The 25,676-nt window shown below is 34.3% G+C and overlaps 1 protein-coding gene across 7 annotated transcripts in view; it reads right to left on the minus strand.

Moving 5' to 3' along the window:
- Window positions 1-410: 410 nt before the first annotated feature.
- Trpc4 (transient receptor potential cation channel subfamily C member 4) overlaps window positions 411-25,676 on the minus strand; it is a 201,760-nt gene continuing 176,494 nt past the window's right edge. For 2 of the 7 annotated variants that reach the window (XM_058582545.1, XM_046454330.2), the window contains exons 7-11: window positions 18,259-18,454; window positions 14,722-14,931; window positions 4,271-4,312; window positions 4,041-4,130; window positions 411-2,587 (exon numbers count right to left, since the gene is read on the minus strand). In XM_058582545.1, the coding sequence (XP_058438528.1) occupies window positions 1,865-2,587; window positions 4,041-4,130; window positions 4,271-4,312; window positions 14,722-14,931; window positions 18,259-18,454 (1,261 nt within the window). In that variant the 3' untranslated portion in view covers window positions 411-1,864. The remainder of the gene's footprint in view (window positions 2,588-4,040; window positions 4,131-4,270; window positions 4,313-14,721; window positions 14,932-18,258; window positions 18,455-25,676) is intronic. The other 5 variants (XM_046454333.2, XM_046454332.2, XM_046454335.2 and 2 more) reach the window with 5 other exon arrangements.

Raw genomic sequence — 25,676 nt, forward strand, 5'->3', positions numbered from 1 at the left:
TAATTCCTTCTTTATAAGAAGATACACATTTGTGGTACTTACCAAACTCATTCTCTCTAAAGAATAGGATTTCAAAATTGGCAACAGTAATCTCTTTATGTGTATGTTTTTTTCTTGTTCTTTAATGTTCTGAGAGTTGGTACCATGAAGTGATTAAGTTCATGACCATGAAGTACACACAGCAGTTCCATCACTAATAGAATGACCTTACCTGTTTCCTCATCTATGAAATGGAGATGAGAACAGAAAGTACCTAAGAGAAGCACATAAATGTACATATACACATACATACATATGTGTATGTATGTGTATATATGAAATCTGTTTATATACATGCACATAGAACATAAGTTTATATATGCTCATAGAATATATATATATATATATATATATATGTAAAATACGCATAGAATAGTGGTTGGCATTGTTATTACTATTATTCCTCATTTTTGATGTACAGTAATCAGAAACTGAATTTCATAATACGCCATTTTTGCTTAATTATATGATTTCTGTCATCCACAGAGGAAATTTTTGAAGTAAAACAAACTCAACATTTTCCTTTTGATCTAAAATAAATGCTAAGTGTATGCAGTAAGGAAAATTTCCACGGGGAATTATATAGAAACAAGTAATATAATGAAAACTTTAAGAAGTTGTCAGTACCATTTTGTGTCATGTCCGAACACTTTCCTTTTCATAGTCCAGAGAATGAATGTAACACAAGCTAAACTCTTGCAAACAACAGAAGAAATAAGAAATTAAAAAAGTCCCTACATGGAAAACTATATATCATATCTATATTTACTGATAAGGTTAATAATTATTTCTGAGCAATAATATTTTTTAAAGCAATATATATCAGTCACCGAGGGAAAGAAGAGAAAACTACTAGGATTTTGTTTGAGTTAACAACAATATGGTGTGATTGAAAATATTAGAATTTTACTTTGTACAGAACTATACCATTAGCATGAATTCCTTTTCATCTCAAAATTGTAAGTATGCAATCATGTAGCTTTGTTTATGTGCTAAAATCATTCTAATTTATTATTTTTGCCACATTTTTGAAATTTGGTTATTCACAAAGGTTCATGTTTATACTGATAAGCGGTGAAACGTGAAACAGGTAAATCGATGTAAGTTTTATTATGAAAAAATCTCATTAAAATCATAAGTCATCAAAAATTATTGAGACAAACATTTACTTATGGAAGGGAGACATTGTGACAACCTAAAACTCAAATACACCTGGCTTTCATTTTAAGAAAGGGTTCAATATGACACCATGAGAAGAAGATTAGCTTGCTTTAATTGTGTACTATAATTATTTACACATTCTTAAGAAATAATTTGGGAATAATTGTGTTTTAAAACCAAACTGTAGGCCTGGATGAAAAGTCCTTGGTGAGGAATTATTTCTAGAGATTCCCCCCCACCCCACGCCCAATATGAAAAGCTCTAATATTTCAGCTACATTTTTTTGCATATAAAAATATCTATTATAGGAGTCAACTACCACATGAAAGAAATTGCATTTGTTTTAATTGAAAAAGGTAGCTAAAAATTTTCTGTGGGTATTGCAACAGTACAAGAATACAAGGTGCGTTTATTTATTAACAAAAACAATTGTAAAACAAATTGTGAAAGCAAAAGCAGGCTACAAAACAGAAGGGTTCTTGATTGCCTTTGCCTTGAAATAACAACATGTTACAAGTTAATATGCCACAGTTGATAAATGCTATAAAGTGTAAGTTAGCTTTTGCTAATTTTATTTTAAACATTTTCCCCCACCCAGAGCACTATGGGAAAAAAAAATATATATATATTATATGTGTATGGTAAACGTTTCCTCCTTCCAGTATCACAATCTTGTTGTCACATAATCTTCATGGGTGACTGTGTCTGTGAGGCTTAAATCATAGTCTATGCTCGAGTCCTCCTCCTTCGCATGCTTCTCTTTGGGGATTATAGGAACAGTGTCCTCCACCACCACCTTCTCTGACTTGAAAGAACACACTCTCTTGCCTACCTGTAAACCCAATGTGTCCGTGTTCCTTTCTCTATGGTCTACTAATACACACTGTTCACTGAGACCAGGAATGCTCAGGTCACCCCGTGTAGCTAATCCTCGGGATTCCAGTTGAATATTTCTCTCAAGTGGTCCTGCGGCCTGTTGGCGAGCAACTTCTTCTGAAACAGAGAAGATTTGGTTTGCATTTTGCTCAGCAGCGTTTTGTTTTGATCGTCTATGAAATAACCCGAAGTTTTTGATATCAGCCACAAAATTCACTTTTCTCTGCTTCTCCCTCGGTGGCTCCTGAACCACCAGGGCAGAGCCATTGCTTATGTTATGTCTTTCGGAGGCAATTGCTGCTGACCTCGGATGAATCAGAGTGGTTAAATCAAAAAGGCTGAAATTCTTTTTCTTGTCCTTGTTATTACCTTCATTATCACTCTTTTCGTCTGAGTCTGCTGAATTGGAAGATTCCTTCGTGGCATGTGCAGACTGTATTGAAGAAAGCTTGCTTCCTCTGAGTAATCCCAGAACTTCGAAGCGGAAACTAGAAATGTCTTGCTTTAGTTCCTAAACGAAATTTAAAATGGCACATTAGGTTGTGACTCGAACACTAGGAAACAGCACTTTCTAATTTCACATATACGTCTGAAAAGTTTCCATTCCTTTTTGAGAAATAGGATTCTGTTCTATTGTGGTTGTATTTAGAAGTCCCAGTTCTCTCCCTGGCATTTGGTGTCATTTTGATGTCTACTCATTTTCCTACTGGAGTTTTGTGATCACAAGGAAACTTTCTATGGATGATGTGAAAAGAACCCAGAGGAGTTTTGCTTTGCACTACTGTGTAGCCCAGGATGTGGGTTTTCTTTGGGACTGTGGTGTCAAATACTCCCCCTCCAAATTGTTCATTTGCTGTTGAGTCTCCTTTACACTCTACCAGGGATGCATTTTTTAATCTTGCAGATTTTTCTTTCAAAGAATATTGGAAAGAAAATAAAGTGGAGTCTACCCTTCCAAGAGTTGAGAGTGACTTCCAATGATTTAGTACCTTGGTAAGGACTTTATACCAACACCTGCATCAAGCCTGAAAGTCCTGTGACTTGCTTCATGTCATGCATTTCCTAGATTCATCCATTTCTCTTATCTTTTCAGGGAAACTGAATTCTCAGTCTTAACCCTATGGTGGCCTTCTTGCTCTCTTCCTTCCAACCTGTCTCCCAAAGCAATATGAAGCATTTAACTTCATAATTTGAGTGTTTTAGCTGTAAAGAACATTTTGGATTTTTGTTCATTTGCAATTGCTTTGCAATTTATTTATGTTCTTATCTAACTAGCTGATAATTTTTATTTTCTTTGTCAAAATATCTGCTTTCTCTGTAAAGATCTCCTTATTTTTTTCCCTTAGTTGTTTTTGTTTGTAATATCTTAATGATTCTTCCCAAATCTCTGACACTCAAGCAGAATAACATAATTAACACACAATTTTGTGCATACCCTATTTCCTATATTCTACTCAGTTCTTCTGACAGAATTAAGAAGAAGGGAAAACTCAAGTAGAAAAGCCAAGTTGTAACTTACAGTTAAACTCAAACCTTAAATTCCTTACAAAAATGTTGCAGAACACCCAAAGGATTTTGTTGTTAACATGTTGCTTATTAAATTTTTCAGATATAGAAAGCAGGATGAACTATCAAACACTAAAGCTCACTCAGTAGAACATTGCTGGGATCAATGAGTCAGAGCGTCAGAGCGCCACGAAGCTCTAGGATTTTCTCTGCCTCCAACTAAGTCCCCTTGACATTTTGGGTTAAGTATGTTTCAAAACAATTTATTTTGGGAAGAAATTTCATCACTTGCTGTTTTCTTTTTAAGCCATTCAATGGGATTTAATTTAAAAAGGAGAAGGCACACGAGACTTCTAGAAGCCATGGCTGAGTTTTCAACTCTGATTTGAAATGGGCTGTGTCTGATTCCATATTTTGCAGACTCTGCCTTTCATTAGGATGAAGATGAAAATGATTACCTTAAAGTTCTCTTCTGTCAGTCCTTCTTCAGTTTTAGCATCTCTAATCATGGCTGCGACATATCGCTTCACCAGGTTCCTCATAACTTCCTGAGGCATTTTAGAACCATAGTATTAGTATTAAATGCATAAATAGGATTTTTTTTTCCTGAGTCTATTCTGAACGGGGTGGGGGTTGTGGCTGTATTTTTTTAAGGCCAATTTCACAATACAATCAAAGGATAACTTACTTGATATTGATGATGTCTTCTCAAGTTATCAGCAGCTCTCCTCTGAAAAGGAAAAGGACATTTCCATTTTGGTTATATTGGTAAATATATTGACCATTTTAAAAAGTAATTCACTGTTTTTTTTTTTTAAATCAAGAATTTTTACTCTCCATTATCCCTCAAAGTGGGAGTTTTACTACACAATGGCTATAGAGTGCTTCACATGAATTTAAAAACTGGACCAAAATAATACAATACAAGAATATAATATGTAGAACATTTAAAACAGAATAAGTTAACAATGGTGGAAATATGCCTCTAATATATGATCTAGAGTTAGCTAATTGTAGTTGATACACACCGAAACCACTTGAAATGATGCTGAGACTGAGATGGGACATATCAAGTAAAAAGAGGGAAAGATTAAAAAGTTATTCATGACATACAACATACAACGAGAAACCTGACAGGACAAAAGACTCCCCCCCCTAAACTATTTCAATCATGCCAATTGAGATATTTTAGGTAGATGAGTGGATTTGATATAATACATAAATACATAAGAACTCTGTTCAAACATACCATTAATTTACTCATCATTAGCATGAGTCCCAATAATTTAGAAAAGAACAGAACGTACTTTGGGGGCTGGAGATGAGTTAGCACAAAAGAATGATTTTGTAGTACAAGATATATAGAGAGATGAGTAGTGACTGAATCATCATACTTCACTCAAATTTTATATTTGAAGTTTTCACAAGGGTTCTAAAGACATTGGGGAAAAAGCTATCTATCATGATCCTATTTTATGTTTTTAGAATAAATAGTAGTATTAATTCATCATGGAAAAAACTGGACAATATAATCTAAAATAGAAATATTTCTGTAATAAAAATATTAATTTGATTAGTTGTGATGAGCAATTGAAATAACATATTTGGGTTTTAAATTAGACTTTTGATCTTGTTCCTTACTGAATATTTAATTACAAACTGACAAAATAAAATGTTGGAAAGAGTTGCATAGGTACCACTGTGAAATGCTATTTTAAACAATGAAACAGTTTGAAAGAAAGTAATTTTTTCCCTTCAGAGACAAAGGGGAATGTAGGATGTTGACCATTAACCATAAGAAGGGATTTGTGTTTCATGATTAGGAACCAATGAGACAATGCTTAGCTTCTTAAAGGCAACTAATTATGTTAAAAATCATACAATTCTGAAATGAAATGCATTTTCAACATGATTAAGGCAATAATATAAAAGCTAGAAATTTGAAACAATACAAAATTAGAATATGTTAAAAAAAGAATAGAGAATGGGAATTTTATGACTGGGCCACCAGATGGAGGTGTCTGACTCTTGCTGAGACACAGCTCAGCTGAAATTCAAGACAAAAAGCACTGTAGAAGAAAACATTAGCCTTCCAGATCCCCGAATGTGCTTAGAGTGAACGAAAAGATTAAGTGAGTTACACACCAATTTCTTTAACCCTCTCATTAAAATCATTATTACTAGTGTCTCCAAGATTTAAGTAGATAGAAACTCTTAAATCAATATAAAATGAATTTAGTTCACTTGTTATATTTTGTGTCCTATATCATTCCACTATTCTGCAATAGAAACCCTTTAAAAATTCAACCAGAAATTTTCAGCAAAGTGCAGTTTGAAGTCATGACTGAACTTGAAATTTCTTTAGCACAAAACTGAACTCAAGGATAACAAAATTGAAGAATTATGGGTCACATAAAAATGATAATGACAAATTTTAGAATTAAAATAGGCACTGTCTTTCCTTCAGTAGAACTTTGCTCATATCCAAAGTTAAAAAAAAAAACCTTTAATTTAAACATAAGAAGATTTAATATAGCAGTTTAAACAATAATTCTATATTTATTTTTCTTGCAAAAATTGCAAAAATATAAACAGTTTTCTAGAAAGAGAAAACAACATAGAAAAAGTTTGCCATGATAACTTTTAAGAGTTAATTTCCATAGCCCAGGCTTAAGGCTAAGTTAATACAGGTAATGACTTTTGCAATTTGGGTATTTTCTACATCTACATGGTGATGATTAAGAAACTATTTTTGGTCTTATGAGATAATGTCAGCCAACTGAACTTCAAATCCTAGCTAGGAAAATAGGACTGAATGAAATTAACCAACTCCTCCTCATCAAAACCAAAAAAATGAAGGCAATCTACCCATCAATTGGTGAACACTACACTATGCATATCATGTATTCCTTATCTTTTTAATCTCCTTTCTCTCCTTAGTACTATGTGTTTACCTGGGTCTGCTTTCTTACTTTCTGAGAGGTTGTGAGGTGTGATATTAGGAAAAAGGACTTAGGGACTTATTTGTGTCTGAAGCTGACTGGGCCTGAACTGAAAAGTTATCTCTGAGGTTGCAAGATGAAAATAAACTCAGTGGATAATTCCAATGACTAAATAAGAGAGTAAGGCATTTAGCACTAATGTGAGTTTCATCCTCTTTCTGCTCTCTTACTTTCCAATTGATAATCTTAATTGGAATATTTAAGAATATTGTAAAAATATTCTTAAATCACAAAACTGTACAGTCTGACAAATATCAGTATTATCTCTAAGGAAGTAAAATAATGTAGTTAAAATATAATTGTCTCTCTTTGTGAGATTTTCATGGCATTTCATGTTTATGGAAGCCTTTCCCTCAGTTAAATGGTTGGAAACCTTTGTCCTTGGCAGTAAAGAAGTTCAGAAGTAGAAAATTTGCATTTAAGTAATATAGTCAGTGGATTCTTGTACACTTGGATAGATGTAACACAAATCCAGAAGAGAGACATCTTTTAGGGGGGCCTGAAAATATGGACATCTTTCCATGACCTCTGTGAGTTTTCCTCTATTTTTATAGCATCTATCTTAGCTTGCAGAGCCAATTTAAGATATACTTAAATGATCACATGTTCACATGCAAGAAACCTGAGAGCAATAAAACACACTTAAATGGCTTAAATAAAACACATTTAAATCACTGGCAGTTTCAACCATGGAATGCCAAGAACAGGAATGACTGCAGATGAAGGCAGAATATAGCATTAAACATGGTGAGAAATGTGAGTGTTATTTGACCACAGGGAGGAAGAGGTGATATTTTGCTAAAGAAAGAATTAGATTTGGCAACAGCTTTCACAGGAATGGGGTTCTGAATTCGACACGAGGGAAGCATAGGTCTTTGATAGGTAGAGATACACAGGTGTCTGGAAAGTTGGAATGGGGTGAGCAAATATGCCAGAGCTAGAGAGACATGTTAAGACATGCTCTGCAGCTTCCAGAGGTAGGGGTGCAATGTTTTCTGCTATTTGGAATGTGTTTAGATGCTGTTGGGGACTTAACATGCATATATATAATGTAAAATCTAAAATAATCTTAGCTGGCAAAGAGAATTCATTGGTTAATAGAACCTGAGGCGCTTGATTAGTCAAGTGACATGTGATGAAAGCTGATCATCTGACAGTAGTATGAAGTGGGAGAGACGCTTTCTAGCTCTCCGAAGTGGCCATGAATCCTTGGCAGCCTTTGGCTCACTGCTGCATCACTCCAATCTCCACCTCTATCTTCAAAGGGCCTTCTCCTTGTGACTCTAGTTTCTCATCGCCCTGTTCTTTCAAGGACCTTTCCAGCATATCTTCAGTTCACCTTAACTGGTTACCTCTGTAATGATCCTATTTCCAAGTAAGGTCACATTCTGAGGTGGTGGGATTAACCTATCTTTTTACCCGGAATTAAGGTACAAAATTCGACCCATAACATACATATTCTTTCTTTCTTCCCCCGCCCCCTGAAGGCATAGACAGATTCTCATCTTTTGCATTCTTACCTAGCTATCCATGCACTCCTTTTGTTTTTTTTTTAAATTTGTTTAGATATGCATGACTGTAGGTTGTATTTTGACATATTATATATACATAAGAAAAATGACAGAGATAAAAAGAGAAAGGAAGAGAGAGAGAAGACTCACTTTAAACACCACACTGATAGCAGTGGATCATGAATATGAATCCTTTTTTATAATAGTAAAAAGTGAAATTTATTATGTAAATTTCATAATAAATGAAATTTTCATAATAAATTTCATAAACATTTCTTTGCCAGCTAAGATTTTACATTTATTTAGGAAAGGGAGAATGGGAGCAATCTCAAGAGAGAGAAGCCTTTGGGATGAAACAAAGAATATGAAAGAGAAAGGAAAACATGGGCTATCTCCAGAGGAAGAGACAGTCACATATGTACTCTAACAATAAACATAATTATTGAAAATTAATCATATAATTAAATACTATACCATAGGACTATTGTCAATGATATTTGGGATATTTGCAACATTTTGTTGGGTAAAGATCAGTGGAGTTTTAAAGAACCTTATTAAGGGAAACATTATATCATAATTATCACTGGAAAGACCGAAAACGGGAAAATTAACCAATTTGTATTCATAACAATAATTCAATAAGGGACATTTCATTAAAATATTTATGTAGGTAAAGGGTAATTAGTTTTGTTTCAAGCCATTGCCATGTTGAGAGTTTTGGGAGTTGCCTTTTGTAGCCTTTTTTAAAAATTGCATCCACTGTCAGTTGTGTGTTTAAGACAAGGAAAGTCAACCATAATTCTTTCTGTAGCTGTGTGTCTAGGAAAAATAATTTGGAAGAAGTGTACTCTGAGTTGTCACTTGCTTTGTAAATTATATCAGAAGTCATTAGCCTGGGTACAGAATATTCCTTGTGAGAATGGCTTTTAAGACAGGTGCTGAGGGCATACCTGAGAGTCCTATTAGCATAAACCACAGATTACAGGTTCCTCCTGATTTGTTAGGACAAGACAATGGCATTTGGATCAGAACTAATGGTGAAGGAAAAGATCAAGTAGTGAGAAGCCTCTATGGCTGGGAGAAATGCCCGGTTTCAATTCAAGTGTCAGGTTGCTTTAACACTGGGAGCATTTGCAGCTAGGAAAGAGAAGGCTCTGGAGAATCAGCTGTGACATTTTTTGACTTTTTAACTCCATTTCTCTCCAGGTCCACTGTGTGGGATGTCAGGTTCTCTGCACATAGCTAGTTCCCTGTGGTCAATTTTTAGTGTCATTTTCTCTCATTTCCACTCTGTTTTTTTCCTATCACTGATTTTCAGACCATGAATTATGCCTTTTAGTCTTTGCTTTGCTCAGTGAATTCCTTAAAGGATTCAGCCTGCTGTCTTCTTTTTCGTTAAAGAAGAATCAAAAGCAAAGGGCCATTTCAGGATGGGATCCCTTTTCCCAAACTTGCATTATCCTCCTTTAGAGACAGATCTACAGATTGTTCTTTATAAATACACTTTCTAAGCGTATAAAAAATAAACAATGCACAATGCCTGAATGTTGTATCATCAAACCAAATATTGAGAACCTCACTCTTGAAATACCAAGAATACCAAGCAATTAATTCTCATCCATCCCCATTTGGAAAAGAAAGTTAAATCAGAGGGCTCTGCTACAAATCTTACGGCAGTAACTCAGGGACACAGAGTTACACATGGATGACTACTGTCATATCTGTAAGATTTGTAGTTAGGCCTACTGAGAGTCCTGGAGACTAATGAACTATATATTTTGACAAATTACCACTAACAATGAAGTCTGAGAGGCACATATTATTAGCATTCTTCCTTTAGGGATAGTAGGTGATGTGGATGCTTTCACAATTTCTTATTACCTCACACCAACTTAATTGAGCACATTTCTGTGACATCCAGATAAGTTGGAGTATCCCACCTCTATCCCAGGGCTGAATGATGATTAGTGACCCATTACAATGTCTCATGTTCTTCTTACTATGCACTTGAGAAAAAACCGGAAAGTAGAAAACATAAAACTGAGGAATTTAAAAATAATTTTCTTAAGATTTTATCTAAAGGCCTAGTATGGTTTTGGTTTAGCAGGTTGACCTATTAAATTAAGCATTCCATTTAGAACTCTGGTCTGTGGCATTAAAGAATGTTTTGTATTAATTAAATGCTTTGGGGAAGTATCATATTAGCATCTTTGTACATTAATTAAATGGATCTGGACCTTTTGAGCAACAAGCACAAAGGTTGGTTTTGAGCTTAAAAATTTGAGATAGATCCTAATGCATTCTTTAATAGGAATTTTAATTAAAGTTTCAAGCTGGAAGTGCTTGTTAGAATGGAGATTCTGAATGATTTTAGTTTGAGAATTAGTGTTTTAGTACTATGAAGAGTTTTAAGCAGAAAATTGATAAGAGGTAGTACGAAAAATCAGAAGTTAGAAAGTAGTTTTTTATTTGGTTATTGTACTCTCACTAGTCTGCCCCTTTGGTAGATTTTCACGATTGACCAGAAACAAGCTATATTGCTATGCAATTGTTTCCTTTCATAGATGTTTTTCTCAATAATAAAGCATTTCTGCTTCACTTATGCTTTCCTGCATAAAGCACTTGAGTGAACAATTACTGGGAACTGCTGATCACCCTAAGGAAGTCCAAAGCCATACATGCATATAACATACATTAAAGTTATATATATGTTTAACTTTTATATGTGTTTATATATATAAATGTTTAAGTTTTCAGGGCTTGTTGCATCAGTGTTACAGGAAACCATAAATAATTGCAAGATAGGATCACCAATAATGGGCTTCTGGAGAGTGGCCAAGGCAGTAACCCTGAAAATCTCTAGTTTCAAGCTCTTCTTGGGAACTTAAATGCAATGACCAGCAGTGTGACATTCAGACAGCTGGTAGGTGACAAGCATTAGTAAGTGAACCACAAATGGGAAGGTTACAGAAAATGCCTTGGAAGAATGTAATAACCTCCAGTTGAACTTCAATTTTCTCTTTCAAAAATGTGGCATCGATATAAGGACATTGTGGGGTGAAAGAGTGCAGAAAGCAAGCCAGCCTGCTAGCCCAAGGCTTTGGAATATAGGAATATAAGAAGTAGCTGAACACAATGAGAGGATCTGCAGAAGCTGTTGAGAAAAATTACAACAAGGAAAGTTCAGTTGCATGTTCATTAGGCATTTTAGGGAAACAAGAGAGGGCAATGAACTGGGGGCCAGGGTTTCTCCCCAGGTCTGTCCCTATAGAACCCCCTAAAAACCATGTAAAAAAGTTCTCCATTAAACAAAATAATGGAACTAAATGATATCTAAGTTCCCTTTGGAGTGTAATGTTTTAAGCCATACTGTGGTTTTACAAAATGACTGTCTTTGGTATATCTGTGTCATCTTTAATTAAATAGTATGTGTGTCTGTTTGCCTTCATATGTCTACACAACAAACTATCAAGAGGATTAATGGAATTTAAATGAATTTAGAGCAGAATCAATTACTTTTTGACATTATTTTCCCATTTAACTCCTATATTAGTATTATAACCTTATTATATTTATTTTATTTTTGTAAGCAGTACCTTAATTACAAAGGATGCATAATATTTATTTTTATATAAATAATAAATAGGTAAAACGCAACAAAGTGTATGTAAACAAAAATATTATGTCCTCTTCCTGAAAATGAGGTCCAGAGAAAAGTAAATTTAAACAATATTGGGTTTGATGAGGATGATACTCATCCTAGGCCCCAGCCTGGAGGAAAAGAGGCAGGATTGAGGCTGGGAAGAGAAGGAAAGGGAAACATGATTCAGAACATTTATTTGGTTTGGCATAAATTTCCAAGGCATCAAAACATCCAATGTTAAAGGTTAGTAAAATGTACATGGCAAAGGAAGAAAGGAATGGTTTACAGTCATAATTAACTTTGAATTATCTTGTTGTGCCTTAGATCAGAGCAAAAGAATCAAAGTTGGAAATACAGAATCAAAAAAAGAAATTTGTGTTTCAAGAACAGTACTATATAGAAAAGAAAGCTCTTTAATTTATGCCACTTATTCTCTCCCTCTGAAAAGTGTGAATCATTCCTTTAATAGAAAGGGCAGTTGAACTGAAGGCTCCTCTTTGCATCTAAGAAATGGTGGCAACATGTTCCTAAGAACCAATCAACAATAAGAGGCTTGGGGGATGGTTGGAAGGCAGTTTCTGAAATGGCTCTCCATTCGTTCTGTAGGCAGGACAGATGGATCTCCTAAAGCATTAAAGGAGGGCCGTGTGTGTGTGTGTGTGTGTGTGTGTGTGTGTGTGATTTTTACTTGGGATTGAACCCAGGAGTAATTTACCACTGAGCTGTATTTACAGTCCTTTTTTAAATTTTTTATACTTGAGACAGGGTATCAAAGTTGTCCAGGCTATGCCCCAACTAGTGATTGTTCTGCCTCAGCCTCCCTCCCTAGTAGATGGGATTATAGGTGTGTGCCACCATGCCTGGCTAGGACCTGGTATTCTGTTACAAGTTTCTTAAAACCTAAATTTCCCTTTATTGTTACATCAAACTATAATATGAAAGAGAAATTTCTTTGTTGACTCAGCTTTATTAATTTTAAAATCCAAATGCTCTTGCTAAAGGTAATATATTTAGACAGCATTGAGGGGCTGGGGTTGTGGCTAGTGCTTGCCTAGCACATATGAGGCCCTGGGTTTGATCCTTAGCATGGTATAAAGATAAATAAATAAAATAAAAGTATTGTATCCATCTACAACTACAAAAATATTTTTTAAAAAGGCAGCATTGATCACTAATAAGTTTTCAGAAATTGATTATAAAAATACTTCTGAATTTAAGAATAAGTTAGCAAAAGGACAAGTAGAATTTGATCTGGAAAGGAGAATATGCTTGAGATTGGTTTCCCTGAAACCTTTTGATTATTGATTATTAAACCTTTTGATTATTGATATTGATTATTTCCCACATTCTTATCATAGCACGGTTGTGTGTGGCTATATCAAAATGTTAAATACATCATATGCTGTACCTTATACCAATATGTCTTCACTTCTGCATCTCCCACGTTAGAACTGACATTCTCAGGATGGAAGCAGTGTCTTTGTGCTTCCTTCCACTCTCTAATTTCTATTCCAGTTACGTACCATAATTGACTATTAAACCTAATAAAGCTTATTCTGTCTAATACTTTTATTCTACAACTATTTTTAAATAATCTAACTTATTTTAACAGACAAACATTTGGAGCAAAGTAAAATCACTCCTTTCTCAGTCAGTAATAAAACCCATAAATGAGTATGAGATTTATAGCCTAAATCTTCATAATATCTGACTTTGGTTTCTCATATCAAATATGTTTACCTAATTTGATACGATAAATGTGTAACAGTTTATAAGAGAACACACAACTGTGTCTAAAAGTTCATCTTTTTTTGAAATACTGACTTGCCAACCCCTCTCTTTATAATTAGAATTGTTACTGAGATGACGGGCAAATGCATGCCACTTTCAGCAGGAGAAAGCCCCATTTGGAGTTAATAACAATGCCTGACGAGTGGTAACTAAAGAATGAGGAGAATGGTTTATAGCATGACTAGTCGCCATCAGTTATGTGAAAGAAAACTGAAATCAAATTGAGATTTTTAAAAATTTTTGACTAAATATCTAATATTACTTGGTGATTCTAGTATAAAGGCATTGCAAAATATTTCCAAAGCAATTTCTCTGAGATGATAAAATTAACTAATGAATATTTCCATGCTTTTCCCCCAAAATGGTATTGTAAGAATTTTGAATATTAGGAAACAAAGTGAGAAAGGAATGGAGAATTACTTGCCCCATGTCAATGGATTAACTGGAACAAACACATAGTCTATGTATTTTCTACTGAAATTGTTTCAATTCTTGCTTTCCAATATGAAAGAAATTTCCAAAGGAAATATAATCTGCCAGCATTGATAAAACATGGCTCTGAGCAGTCGTCATTGATTTTTTTTAAAAAATATAGCATCTTGGCATCTAATATGATAAGGAGTAGAAGCAACATGATAAACATTTTGATATCACAGCTGGCAGTTGGCATAGCATTTTTAAGTGATCATATGCATTCAATCATTTCATTGGGCATTTTATCAAGAGTATTTTATTCTCTGTATGGAACTTTATATTAGACACTAGATTTCATAACTGATGGAACCTTATATGAAGTAACCAAAACTGGTATCTTTACTCTTGGAGCTTATAATTCAAAGGGAGAAATAAAATGATAAAGCAAAGCCACAAATAACCTGCTGTCATAATTTTGAAAAGAGCTAGAAACCAAGATACTAGGAGATAATGTGCTGGTTTTTCAGGCTTTGCCTAATAGCATTGAGGACTCCTATGTGAAGGAACTGGATCCTATTCAAATAGCAAAATCTGCCTTAGATGTAGGAAATGAACTTGTGAAAAAGTCCTACTTACTCAGTGTCTTAGATATAGTACACATGCAATTAATGTTTGTGACATGCAATCATTCAGAACAAAAAGGCAACAAGAACTGACAATATTCAATGAAGAATACAACTGTACTCAAATACTCAGTTAAAAAAAAAGTAATACTAACATGCTGTGTTCTTACCCCTATTGTTCCAAAACTTTCTGGCTTTCTTCTCATCTTTTTCTTGCATAGGTGTGTCCATATCCATTTGATCAGGTACCAGAGGGATTTGGGGCTTGGGATGACATTGAAAGGAGTAGGCAGAGTTCCTCCTTCTTCAAAGTAACTCATCCAAAGCTTTGTTCTAGCAAATTTCCATTCTATATCTGCATGGTCCTGAACAGGAGAACATGACAACTGCTAACAGTTCTCTTCATTAATAAAGTGGGAGAATCTGGCTTTGAGTGGTTCTTAGAACACTAATTAAATAATTTAGAAAAACACTGCTAACTCCCAGAGACAGTAATCTAAACATCTCAGATGCTGGCTCATCCTGTAAGGAGTCATAGCTCTCATGTCTCTGTTCATCCTTCCTTCTTCAGTGAAACTGACATCTACAATAATGACATATTGAAGAGGCTGAGTGATGAGTTATGAACTTGAAGATGATTGTGCATCTCATATACTGTAGACTTACATTAGATCCTGGCCAGAAATAGTGTGTTATGTCTTACCCAAGGCCTTGCACCTCTGCCTGGTGAAGGCCACCTTCTTAGCTGATCATAGCTCAGCCTTTGGTGCTGCCAAGAAAGTTCTTACTGGGCATGCTCCCTTGTGAATAGCTCTTGTCCACTTTCAGGCAACAGACATCAACTCCCAGAGAAGTTCCTCTAACAGAGGTAGCATAGAGACTCTCTGACACAGCACTAAACCTATGAGCCTGACATTACCTCAGCCAAATGCCTGGCTAGTGGTTGCCCATAGCCAGATGTTGTCTCCCTCTCATTTTTTTTTTTAGTACTCACTCCACTTGATTAACCTCCCGAGAATACTCTGGAACATTTGTGGCAATTAGATATAGGGCAACCAGTCTCTTCCTAAATTAACCATAATCTGATTAAAGCAGAGAATCTGGGAAGTAGGAGGTGGTAGAAACCAGGCATAAATGCATTCAAGAATTCAAAATAGCTCATTGTAACAAATTAATCTTGTAAAACAGAACTCAGTTTTAGAATAGATGAATAGTCTTAGACTATGTATGCTTCATTCTAATATGTCTACATTGCTGTGTGCTGATGAATGCATATGAAGTATGTATGTCCACTCTGCACAGTGGGGGTTTTACTCCAGGCAATGGATAGCTTGGTCTATGACACTAATCACCATACCTCGAAGATGGGAGGCCTTCATGTTACTGAGCGGTAGATTGCACAGATCAGTTAGTTGACAGAAATATAGAAGCTGTATTTCCCCTTACCCCCTTACCCCTTTTGTCTCTTGCTTTATTTCTTCCTTCCCCCTTTCTTTGGAACACACTTACAGATTCTGCCTGAAGAGATGTGTATTTTTTTGCTGCAGTTACAGAAAGGGAGATACAACAGAACTGGCTCAGGGGAACAAAAGACAGTCACTTAGATAACATGTCAGCTAGGAGTAAGTAGCTCCTTGGATTCATTGGTGCTCATGGAATTAAGTTTGTCCTGACATCATTATGTTCTCTTATCGCTACCATTAGCAATCCTTCATGGTTTGGGATTCTGAGAGAGTCTCTAACTTGGTCTATAGTGTTTGGAAAATCTGAGCTGAAAAGTTCTAAGCTGGTGATGACTAAACCCACCTTCTCCTACTCACTTTCAATTCTGACTCAACCTTAAAACTCTCCTGGGAATCCTGCCCTGACTTCCATCACTCTTCAGCAGCCTCCTATTTCCAACCCAAGTCAAGATCCTTTCTTCTGCATTTTCCTAGCATTCTCAAATTTCTCTTTTCAATATTGAAACTGTTGATTTTTTTTTGTTCCATCTGCATCATTAATGTTTTCTTGAGAGAAGAGAATTTTAAAATTCTTCATGTGCCAAAATCAAGCACATGTAGGCTCATTCTTGGTGCCCAATAAATATGTGATTGACAAAAAAGTTCATGAATGGGAAGAAGGCTTTCCTTGTGGCCTGCATGATTGCTTCTGCCTTGCCACTGTTAAAGTGTTCTTTCTTTACATGTTTTACCCTGTGGCCCTGAGATAGTGGTATTAGGACAAAAAGAGAAATTCTTCAGAGTACATTCTGCTATACTGGGACAGGTTAGTCAAATGCTTGATGCACCCTTGCCCCAAAGAGGTTTCACACACAGGATATTGGGAGGTACACCTGTCTCAGGTTCTTGGGGTCTGCTCTCCTCACTATAACCTTTGCATTTGGGCTAAATAAAACTAGTTCTAAAAATAATTTTCGTCTCTATAATAAAGTTATCTAGAAAAATATGCTCCACAAAGAAGCAATAAGAAAATGTCATACTACTCTTGGATAGTGTTCTCTACTTGATGAAATTGGGATATTTAATGTTTTAACAGGATTAAACTTTTGGCAGCTTCTCTGTATCTAGCTTGATAATTAGATGTTTTCTAATTTGTTTTTGTTGTTGTACTGGGAAATAGAATCTACATTTCGAAAATGTATTGACTGGAGGAAAACAGAACTTAACAAAATATATGGAGACTATTGACAAAATTTTCAGATTGTAAGATGTTTAAGAAAAGCTCTCTATATAATTTACACATTCATATATTTACCTCCAAATCCTTATGCATTCTTAATAATTAATTATTATATATTGTGAATCCTTTAGTTTATGAAACAGTAAATAAAAATAATGTTTCTGTTTTATGCATCATTTTAAAAAATCAGTGTCAGGTGTCTTATAGGAAAAATTTGCTTCCATAAAGACAGTTTCAGTAAAATTTGGAGTGATGCTTGACAAAAAAAAAAAAAAATCATGACACTTCAAAGCTTTAACCATAGATTCAAAGATACAATGTAATTACAGTTATTTATGGGAATTATGGACAACCTATAATTATGCTTATAAATGCTACTTCTCTAAGGTATAAATATGAAAGATTTCAGAAATATATTTCATTCCTGTATGAGTTTGTTTTGTGACTGTAGCTATTCATCATAGACATAGATCACTAAGTTCAACTGGATAAAGGGCTTTATCCTTCTCATTCATTGAAGTGTTTCTAGTTTCTAGAACAGTACCTGGCCATAGATGTACTCAAAGAGAACTTGTTAAATCAATGAGTAAATAAATTAAACTAAGTTGTTTGGATTCCAGAGTTTCAAATAAACACATATTGCAGGTTTGCCAACAGATTTCAAGATTACAAGTAAATGGATAAAGATATTGCAAAACCCAATAGGCATTGTATAAACATGAGTTGTTTGTTGTTATAAGTCATTCCTCAACTACTATTCACTATAGTTAACGATTGCCTGAAAAGTTAGATTTAGTCTATTTGTATAATCATGTATAATATGACAAAGCTATATAAATATATGACCACATGTTATATAACACTGCTCAGAAATTTGAAATTACAGTCATTCTTATCTGTCTTACCAATAGCCAATTACAAATTTTATTACTATAATAATTAGATATAGTATAGCTAGGGAAAAACACATTTGTAGATAAAGTGAATTAAAATAAAGCCAGTCAACTTACAGCAATAAGTTGGTAAGAATTATTCATCATAGCTATTAACATGTTGAGAAGGACAACCAGAGAGATGACATTGTATGTCCCAAACATGGTGGCACCAACAAACTCAGTAAATTCATGCTGTGCTTTGACATTGGTCACATATAAATTGATGAGCCCAAATATTGACCAAAACAAGGACTGAAGTGTCTCAAATAACCTGGAATAAAGATAAAATAACATCAAAGCTATATTAAACCATTAAAGAATAAGGTATAGCAACAGAATTTGGTATTATTATATATATTTGGTTAATTTCAAATACATATCTATAGCAAAACAATTTTTAAGACAATTTTAAAAACTTACTAAAAGTAAAGAAAATTATTTAAACCAAGTTAGTACAAATGATATACTTAATTTTCCTACTGTGTTGAAAGCTATATTTAATTTCCTAAGGCATTGGGGTGTAGAAAAGAACCATATACTGTTTTTGCATGAAAACTGGAAGAAGAATGGCTTTTATTTGCATAAATGGTTGGAGGGGGAACCAAAAGAAGAAAATTTTGTGACATATTTAAATTATACAACATTTACATTTTAATATTCATAAGTAAAATTTTATGAAATATAACCACTCTCATTCCTTTATGTATTGTCTATGGTTTATTTTGTGGTAACCAAAATGGCAGAAGTAGATAGTTGCATCAGAGAAAATATGGCTCACAAAGCCTAAAATATTTATTATCTAGAAAATTTATGAAATATCTATTGTCATATAAAGTTTGTCAACCCTTGTCCTAGGCAACTGAGGAATAGTGAACAAATGATCTATTTTTAAAGCTTAGGCTTTCAAAAAAAAGTCAGTGGTGTTTTTTTTTTTAAACCTGAATTTGCTCTTCATTGTAGGAGAATGAAAAACACTATTCTTTAACAATGAAGGTTTACAATTAAAACTGTATTCACATAAAATGGTGAAGAGTCTCAGAATGCTTAGATAAAAAAATTTGGTTTGATTTTTTTTTTTTTTTTGTAATTCAAGTCCCATTTTATTTAATCCAGTCAATGAATAAACTCTGGTGATTTTATTGAGAGTAAATCTTTCTTAACTTAGTTTGAAAAATGGAATAATTTGAGGAATATCTGAACGCAAATGGATAATTGTTTCTTTCAATGAGATTATTATGGTACATTAACATACTATAACAAAAAGATAGCAGTGCTTTAATACTCTTTGGAAATGACTTTCAATAGACTATTTTAAAATTATATTGTGAAAACAAAACCAGAAACCTTCTTATACCAGGCCTGGTAACAGAGGAGAGATGATTTCAGCCTTAAGGAGTTTAGCATTAGATGGGCATCACATCCTGGGACCAAGCCAATCCTGTGTTCTGGTGGCTCCTAGCCAAGGGTATAGTTCCATGTATACTCTTTCATGCCATAGTAGTCTTTATGTGAGTCTCTGGAGCTTCTCACCTAAGGCTTCAGGGATTAGATCAGCCATGGTCAGGAGACCCAAAGAAGGACAATTTACCTGAAGCCAGTGGCTTACAGATGGAGCTCAGGTGAAAATGATCAGATTTCCTCTCCAGGAAAGTTTATCTTAGAAATATCAAGATAATGAGGTAGTTGACGAAAAAGTGGCTGAGATGACAACATTTATGATGAAGTCAGAGATATTGGAATGAAAAGATGCTGAAAGTTCCAGACAGTACAAATGAAGAGGTAGAGACTTGAGGATGAATAAAGTGAGCAATAATTAAACACTGAAGTGGAGACATGTGGAGTAGGTGAATCACGTTACACTGATACATAGTGTAAAAATTCCTTAGCCTGGCTCCCTGTCAACTCCTTCTCTTCCTGAAGCTGGTAGGTCTTTCTCCAACTTCTTCCCTTGCTAAATCAACCCTTTCTCAGAAGAGCAAAAAGCTATAATTCTGTGCATGATTTTTATGACAAAACGCCTCTTACTTGAAATAAGCCATAAATATCTGGTCCATTGTAAGTAAGAGAATCTAACAAAATATGTCTGAATTGGCATTTAGGAATGTTTTCCCCCTAAATTTATTATTTTTTTTAAAAAGTAATCAATTTTACATTTTAATTGAGCAATTAATTTAGGACATGATACTAAATTTCTAAAACTTATTTATTTGTTCTTTTGTTGCATTTTTATTTTAGTTATATTAATATTGGGGTTTATTTTGACATAATTGTAAAATCATGGAATATAACTTGAAACTTAATTTTTCTAGAGCTGTTAAATGACATAACAGATTATTATAAAGTAACAAATGATCAATTTTAGTCCTACCAAGGAATGTTGTACCTGATTGTAAGGAGATAATGATAAATTGTTTAAAGAGAACCCAGATATCACTTTAATAATATTGAGGAGAGTTAAATCTAATTCATTGACCTATACAAAGTCCACTCAAATTTATTCTTTGAAATTTCCTGAGAAAAAGTAAATTTGTCCCAAACTCATAAGTTCTTTATATTTATTAACCTTCAGGTATCCTTTGGAGTGAATATGAAATAACTATAATCATTCCAAATAGTATGTATTTTAACTATGAATATAAAAACATAATTCAACTGCAGGAATAGCAGTTTAAGGAAAGTTACAAGTTAAACGGCAAAAATTATGTAATAAATTATATTAAGTGTTTACACATAAATTCATAATGTTTGTTTTTTCAACTTTTCCAAGCAGGACAATGATTCGGAATAAAATGGGTTCATATGGTTTAATAGTACTTATTTGCTTCTGTCTAAATAAGAACTACTAGTTCTTAGAGATCATTAGTAACCCCTTTTATAAAATTTGTATTACAACTAGAACTTAAAAATGGGAAATTCAAAGTAAAATTATATTTTGTTATTAACTATCAATTTTATTCTTTCTTTTTATTTTCCTTCTTTCAGTATAATGAATCTCTGGTGAGATTTATAGAATAGTTTCACCTCAGACAAACATTTACTTTTCAGATGAATTTAAGACCCTGGCGTTGAGGTGTTTCTAAATGACTATTTCTTTTATTAGAGGAACTTAAAAAAATGAATCTAGATTAACATTTCAAAGCCATTACTTCCAGAGATGTTTTGATCATTAGTGATTCTCAAATCTATTGAGACCAACATTGCCCATAAATTTAAGAGTCATTAGTTTCATCACATTTCAGAATGCCTTTATATGACTAATATTTTCCTTGTTCTGTGGGGCGAGAAGGACTGCAATTTCCCAAGACAGTGCCACAACTTAATTGAAACAGCACAAAATCTGGTTGAACGCTAAATCGAAGACTAACTTTGTATGGGTTAAGACTCTGCTTCCCTAATACAAAATTTTATCTCTTGCCCTTTGAAGATATTTCTGAATTGCTACATTTCAACATTTGCTTGTTCCCTGGTTAAATATTTACAATAAGAGAAAGACAACAAGTAAAAAGGTAATGTATTCCACAGCCAAGATTTTCCTCTGTCCTGTGAGACTAAAATGATGAGCAAATATAAATTGATACAACACTCATCTGAATATTTTATCTTTATTTTCAACCAAAAAAAAATGTGATACAGAAACAAGTCAAGTGTGACCCCAATTGGCCAGTTCCAACTATTAGGACTTTGACTCCAACACAGTATTTTTCTTAATGTGTTAATATTTGTCACAAAATCTAGGACTTTCTTTTAGTAAGAAAGTCCCTTACCAGGGACAATAAGCTTAAGTGTATATAGCATAATTTTAATGACTCAAAAGTTTGTGTTTTCATGACTTGTAGCTCTTCTCATGTTAATGAAAAAACTACCTGGAAGCATTAAAGGATGGGGAGGAAGGAGCCATTTGCTGGGGGGAACATGTACAGAGAGACACAGAAGATACAGATGATAGTCTATGTCCACTGGGGGCTCACAGCCAGTAGGAGATCAAGAAAGGCATCCTGGGAAAGGTCTATTTGATATAGAATTTGAACAAAAGAGTAAAATTTTTCCAAGCTGGAGAGCAATACAAGAGCATTTCTGGGATGAGGAAAGAATATGATGTACTGGGGGATTTATAAACTGGCAAAGTTGAAGAGTAAGGTGTTATTTGGGAATTAAGAAAGGTGAGGCAAGAAAAGGAAACATGGAGCATATCACTGAAGGACCTACTATGTCACCCTAAGGGATGTGGCTTCATGTAGTATGAAACGGGAAACCATACTGATACCCTGCATAGGGGAGCCTCTGGTATGGGTTTAGAAAGGTCATTCAAGAAGCAGGATGGAAGACATAGGAGAAAAGGCAGAACCCAGAGGAAGGGGGACTTGGACTTGGTCATGAGCTTTAGTGCCAAGACACTAAAGAGCAGAATAATCATTTAATAACTGACTACCTGTGGAAGGGATAGAGGAAGAAAAGATCTAATATAAAACACAAATTTTCATTTCAGTTTCTTGATGGAATGTGGTAACACTGACTAAGAAAGGCAGTTGGAGAGAAATTTGGGAGAGACTGGTGAGTTCTTTCAGTTGATGTTTAGTTTTCTTCAGGAGACATGTATGGCAAGGTGGACACAGACAGTCAAAAACACCGTACGGCATGGAAACAGGAATCTGTGCTGATCACATGAATATGGAAGCCAACTGTTAGACTCATTGCGCCAAATCCATAAGCATAGATAAGTTTTCAAAGGGACACTCTTAGGAGTATCTGAGGTTAATATCCTAAGGAAGACTACTGTTTGAAGACAATGATTGAAATATAGTTTTGGAGCAAAATGAAAAAAAAAATAGAAAAGTGAAATGTAAAGTGGAAAATTGTTAATATAAAAGTAAAAAAAGGACAAGATTTAAAATAAATGGAAATGCTAAATAGGGGCAAATTAAGGAGACTCACTGAGATTGATGTCTACCAGCAATGGTGACAAGAAGACCTTAGAAGATATGCTCTAGAATGGTTTTAGAGGAGTAAAAAAGACAGAAGCCAAATTGCAATTGGAAAGTGAGAGGGAGAAAAGAAGGTATATTCTTAGGGTACCTTGGATGACATGTGGGAGAGAGACAGGAGTTACAGCTAATGGGAAATACAGTGTTCAAAGTTCCAGCATATGTTTATACCCTGACTGGAAGGGGTAGGAACCTTATGAAATAAATGAAAGATAATACCCTCCAACCAATGATAACGAAAAGAAGTGTGGCTACCATTTTCTATGACATTACATGACACTGTAGATGATGTTTTAGGTTATTGACATGAATTATGTTTTTTTAACCTTATATAGAATAAGATTTCCAAAATTGTGTCTAGTACAAAAACAGCCTGAATTTAATGGTAGATACGAAATTATAAAAGGAAAATTGAAGATCAGCAAGAGTATAGAAACAAGATGCACAGCAGAAACCTTGAGGGTATCACTATGATTGACATCAATTGTGCTGAAAAATGTCATCAAAGGTCAGGAAACTTAGGCCTAGTGAATTCTGTTAATAATACAGGGAGTTTTAAATATAAATATGTACATACACATACACACGCATATATATAAGTTCATGAATATCTTTGAGAAAAAATAAATTGTTGCTTGGGATGTTATGTTCCATTATCTAAAAAAATAATTTAGATAAAACACTTGATTTATTTGAGGTGAATGATTTGGGCATATAATATTTGAGATATACAATTTACCTGTTATTGTTCATGATAATGGAAGAAACCATTGGTATAGGTAAACTAAAATTATATATAAACTAAACATCCAACAAATTTATTTTTGCATTACAATTTATATTAAATATTTGCATCAGCTTTGTCTAGCCACAACCTTCTTGTATTGATATTATAAATAGTTTGTAATGTGGAGTTATTTACCAAGAAACCAATAATAAGAGCAAGGGGCTTCCTGGGATTTTAGGGTATTATACATCAGAACAGTGCTAGATTTATCATTGTTGTTTGCAGAGGGGGCAGGTAGTTGAGCAGGACTTACTCTTGAAACTAGATCATTTCTCTGAAGTAAAGAGAACTGGGCAGGTAAAACCGTTGTAGGTGTTGGGTGGGAGCTCCTTCTGGTAGACAAATCAGGTAACCAAAAGGAAATGACAACAGATATATATGGGGAGGTCTTGGAAAATAGTTTTGGTTGAGGTACGCAGAACAAAGTAACAAAGAGTTGTGAAAGACGGAACATGCAAACGTGCTTTCCATGAGAAATCCAGGAGACCAGCCAAATGTATATCCAGAAAGGTTAGAGGTATAATTCTCATTGATGAAGACAGAGGTGGATGGAATCTGACCAATGTAAACCTCTAGTCTTAGTTGTCCTGGACAAATTAGCAAATCAAGGTCCACAAATGAAGGAAGAAAGGTGAGTTCAAACTTGGAAACCAAGATGCCATCCAGGGTTATAAGGAACATCATCCCTCAGGTAACCAAAAGAATACCTGAACAGTCAAAAAAGAGCACGAAAAAGGTGACGACAGTGCTAAATGAGCTGGCTGGGAGGAACTGCTGCTTAAGAGCAGAAGCATCAAGTCAGGGGACAAAGGATGAAGGGACAAGAGGAAGCCTGGATGATTTTGTGCTTTCTTTATGATTCCTGGTTTGCATCAAATCTATTTCTGAAAGGGGCTGAAGTAGCTAAGGCTGAGATTAAAATTTTATGTGCACATAAAACAGATGTTTGTTAATTAAAATGGAGTTTTAAATATCAGGATCAAAAATGAAACAGATGTGGGATTAAACCAATGAGAGCATTTTAGCTATAAGTGGTTTAGTTGATGTGAAACCATTGATTTCCTGATTTCCTCCCAACCGAGAAACTGCTTTCTTCTCTTACAGTAGATAAAGTTATATCATGGCCCATGAATAAGGTCATACTTTTAAGTCATGTTCGAAATACCCATGTTCGCAAGTGACTATCGTGTATTGGAAAAGCATCGAGCTTCTCAATCTGACAATTAACCATCTTTTTATCCAAGTGGGAAGGGAACAGCACAAAAAAGCAGAGGGGTACTCTGTGAAAGCTGTAGGGAGTCAATGTGCTCAGGGGCCTATGCTATCAGCAAACCTGATTGTGAAAATTGCAGGAGATTGACATGTGAATAATAATGATTAGGTTTATCTGGGTTTTCCACATTGCATTCGATGCTTGATCTTCTGTTTGGGAACTAGAAAACAAAAGGACTTCAGTACATGGGAAACATGAGGAAACATAAAAACTCTTGGATTTTCTATTATGATTGATTTTACATATATTCTACATTTAATGTACTTGCAATCTGTCAATAACATTCTTTAATTATCCCACATTTTAAAGCAGTATATATAACTTTCCTTTACATGAGGTCATTTAAAAGAAAAGATGATTTGCTAAATCTTAAAATAAATGTACCAGGTATTTTTTTTTTAATTTTAATGTCAGAAGGATTCATTCCAGTTCAAAGCCATGTTAATTCTGT

This window comes from Marmota monax, unplaced genomic scaffold, assembly GCF_021218885.2.
Source record: "Marmota monax isolate L192 unplaced genomic scaffold, Marmota_monax_Labrador192_F-V1.1 WCK01_AAM20220418_F8-fsc00011, whole genome shotgun sequence".
In the NCBI taxonomy this organism is placed as follows: domain Eukaryota; kingdom Metazoa; phylum Chordata; class Mammalia; order Rodentia; family Sciuridae; genus Marmota; species Marmota monax.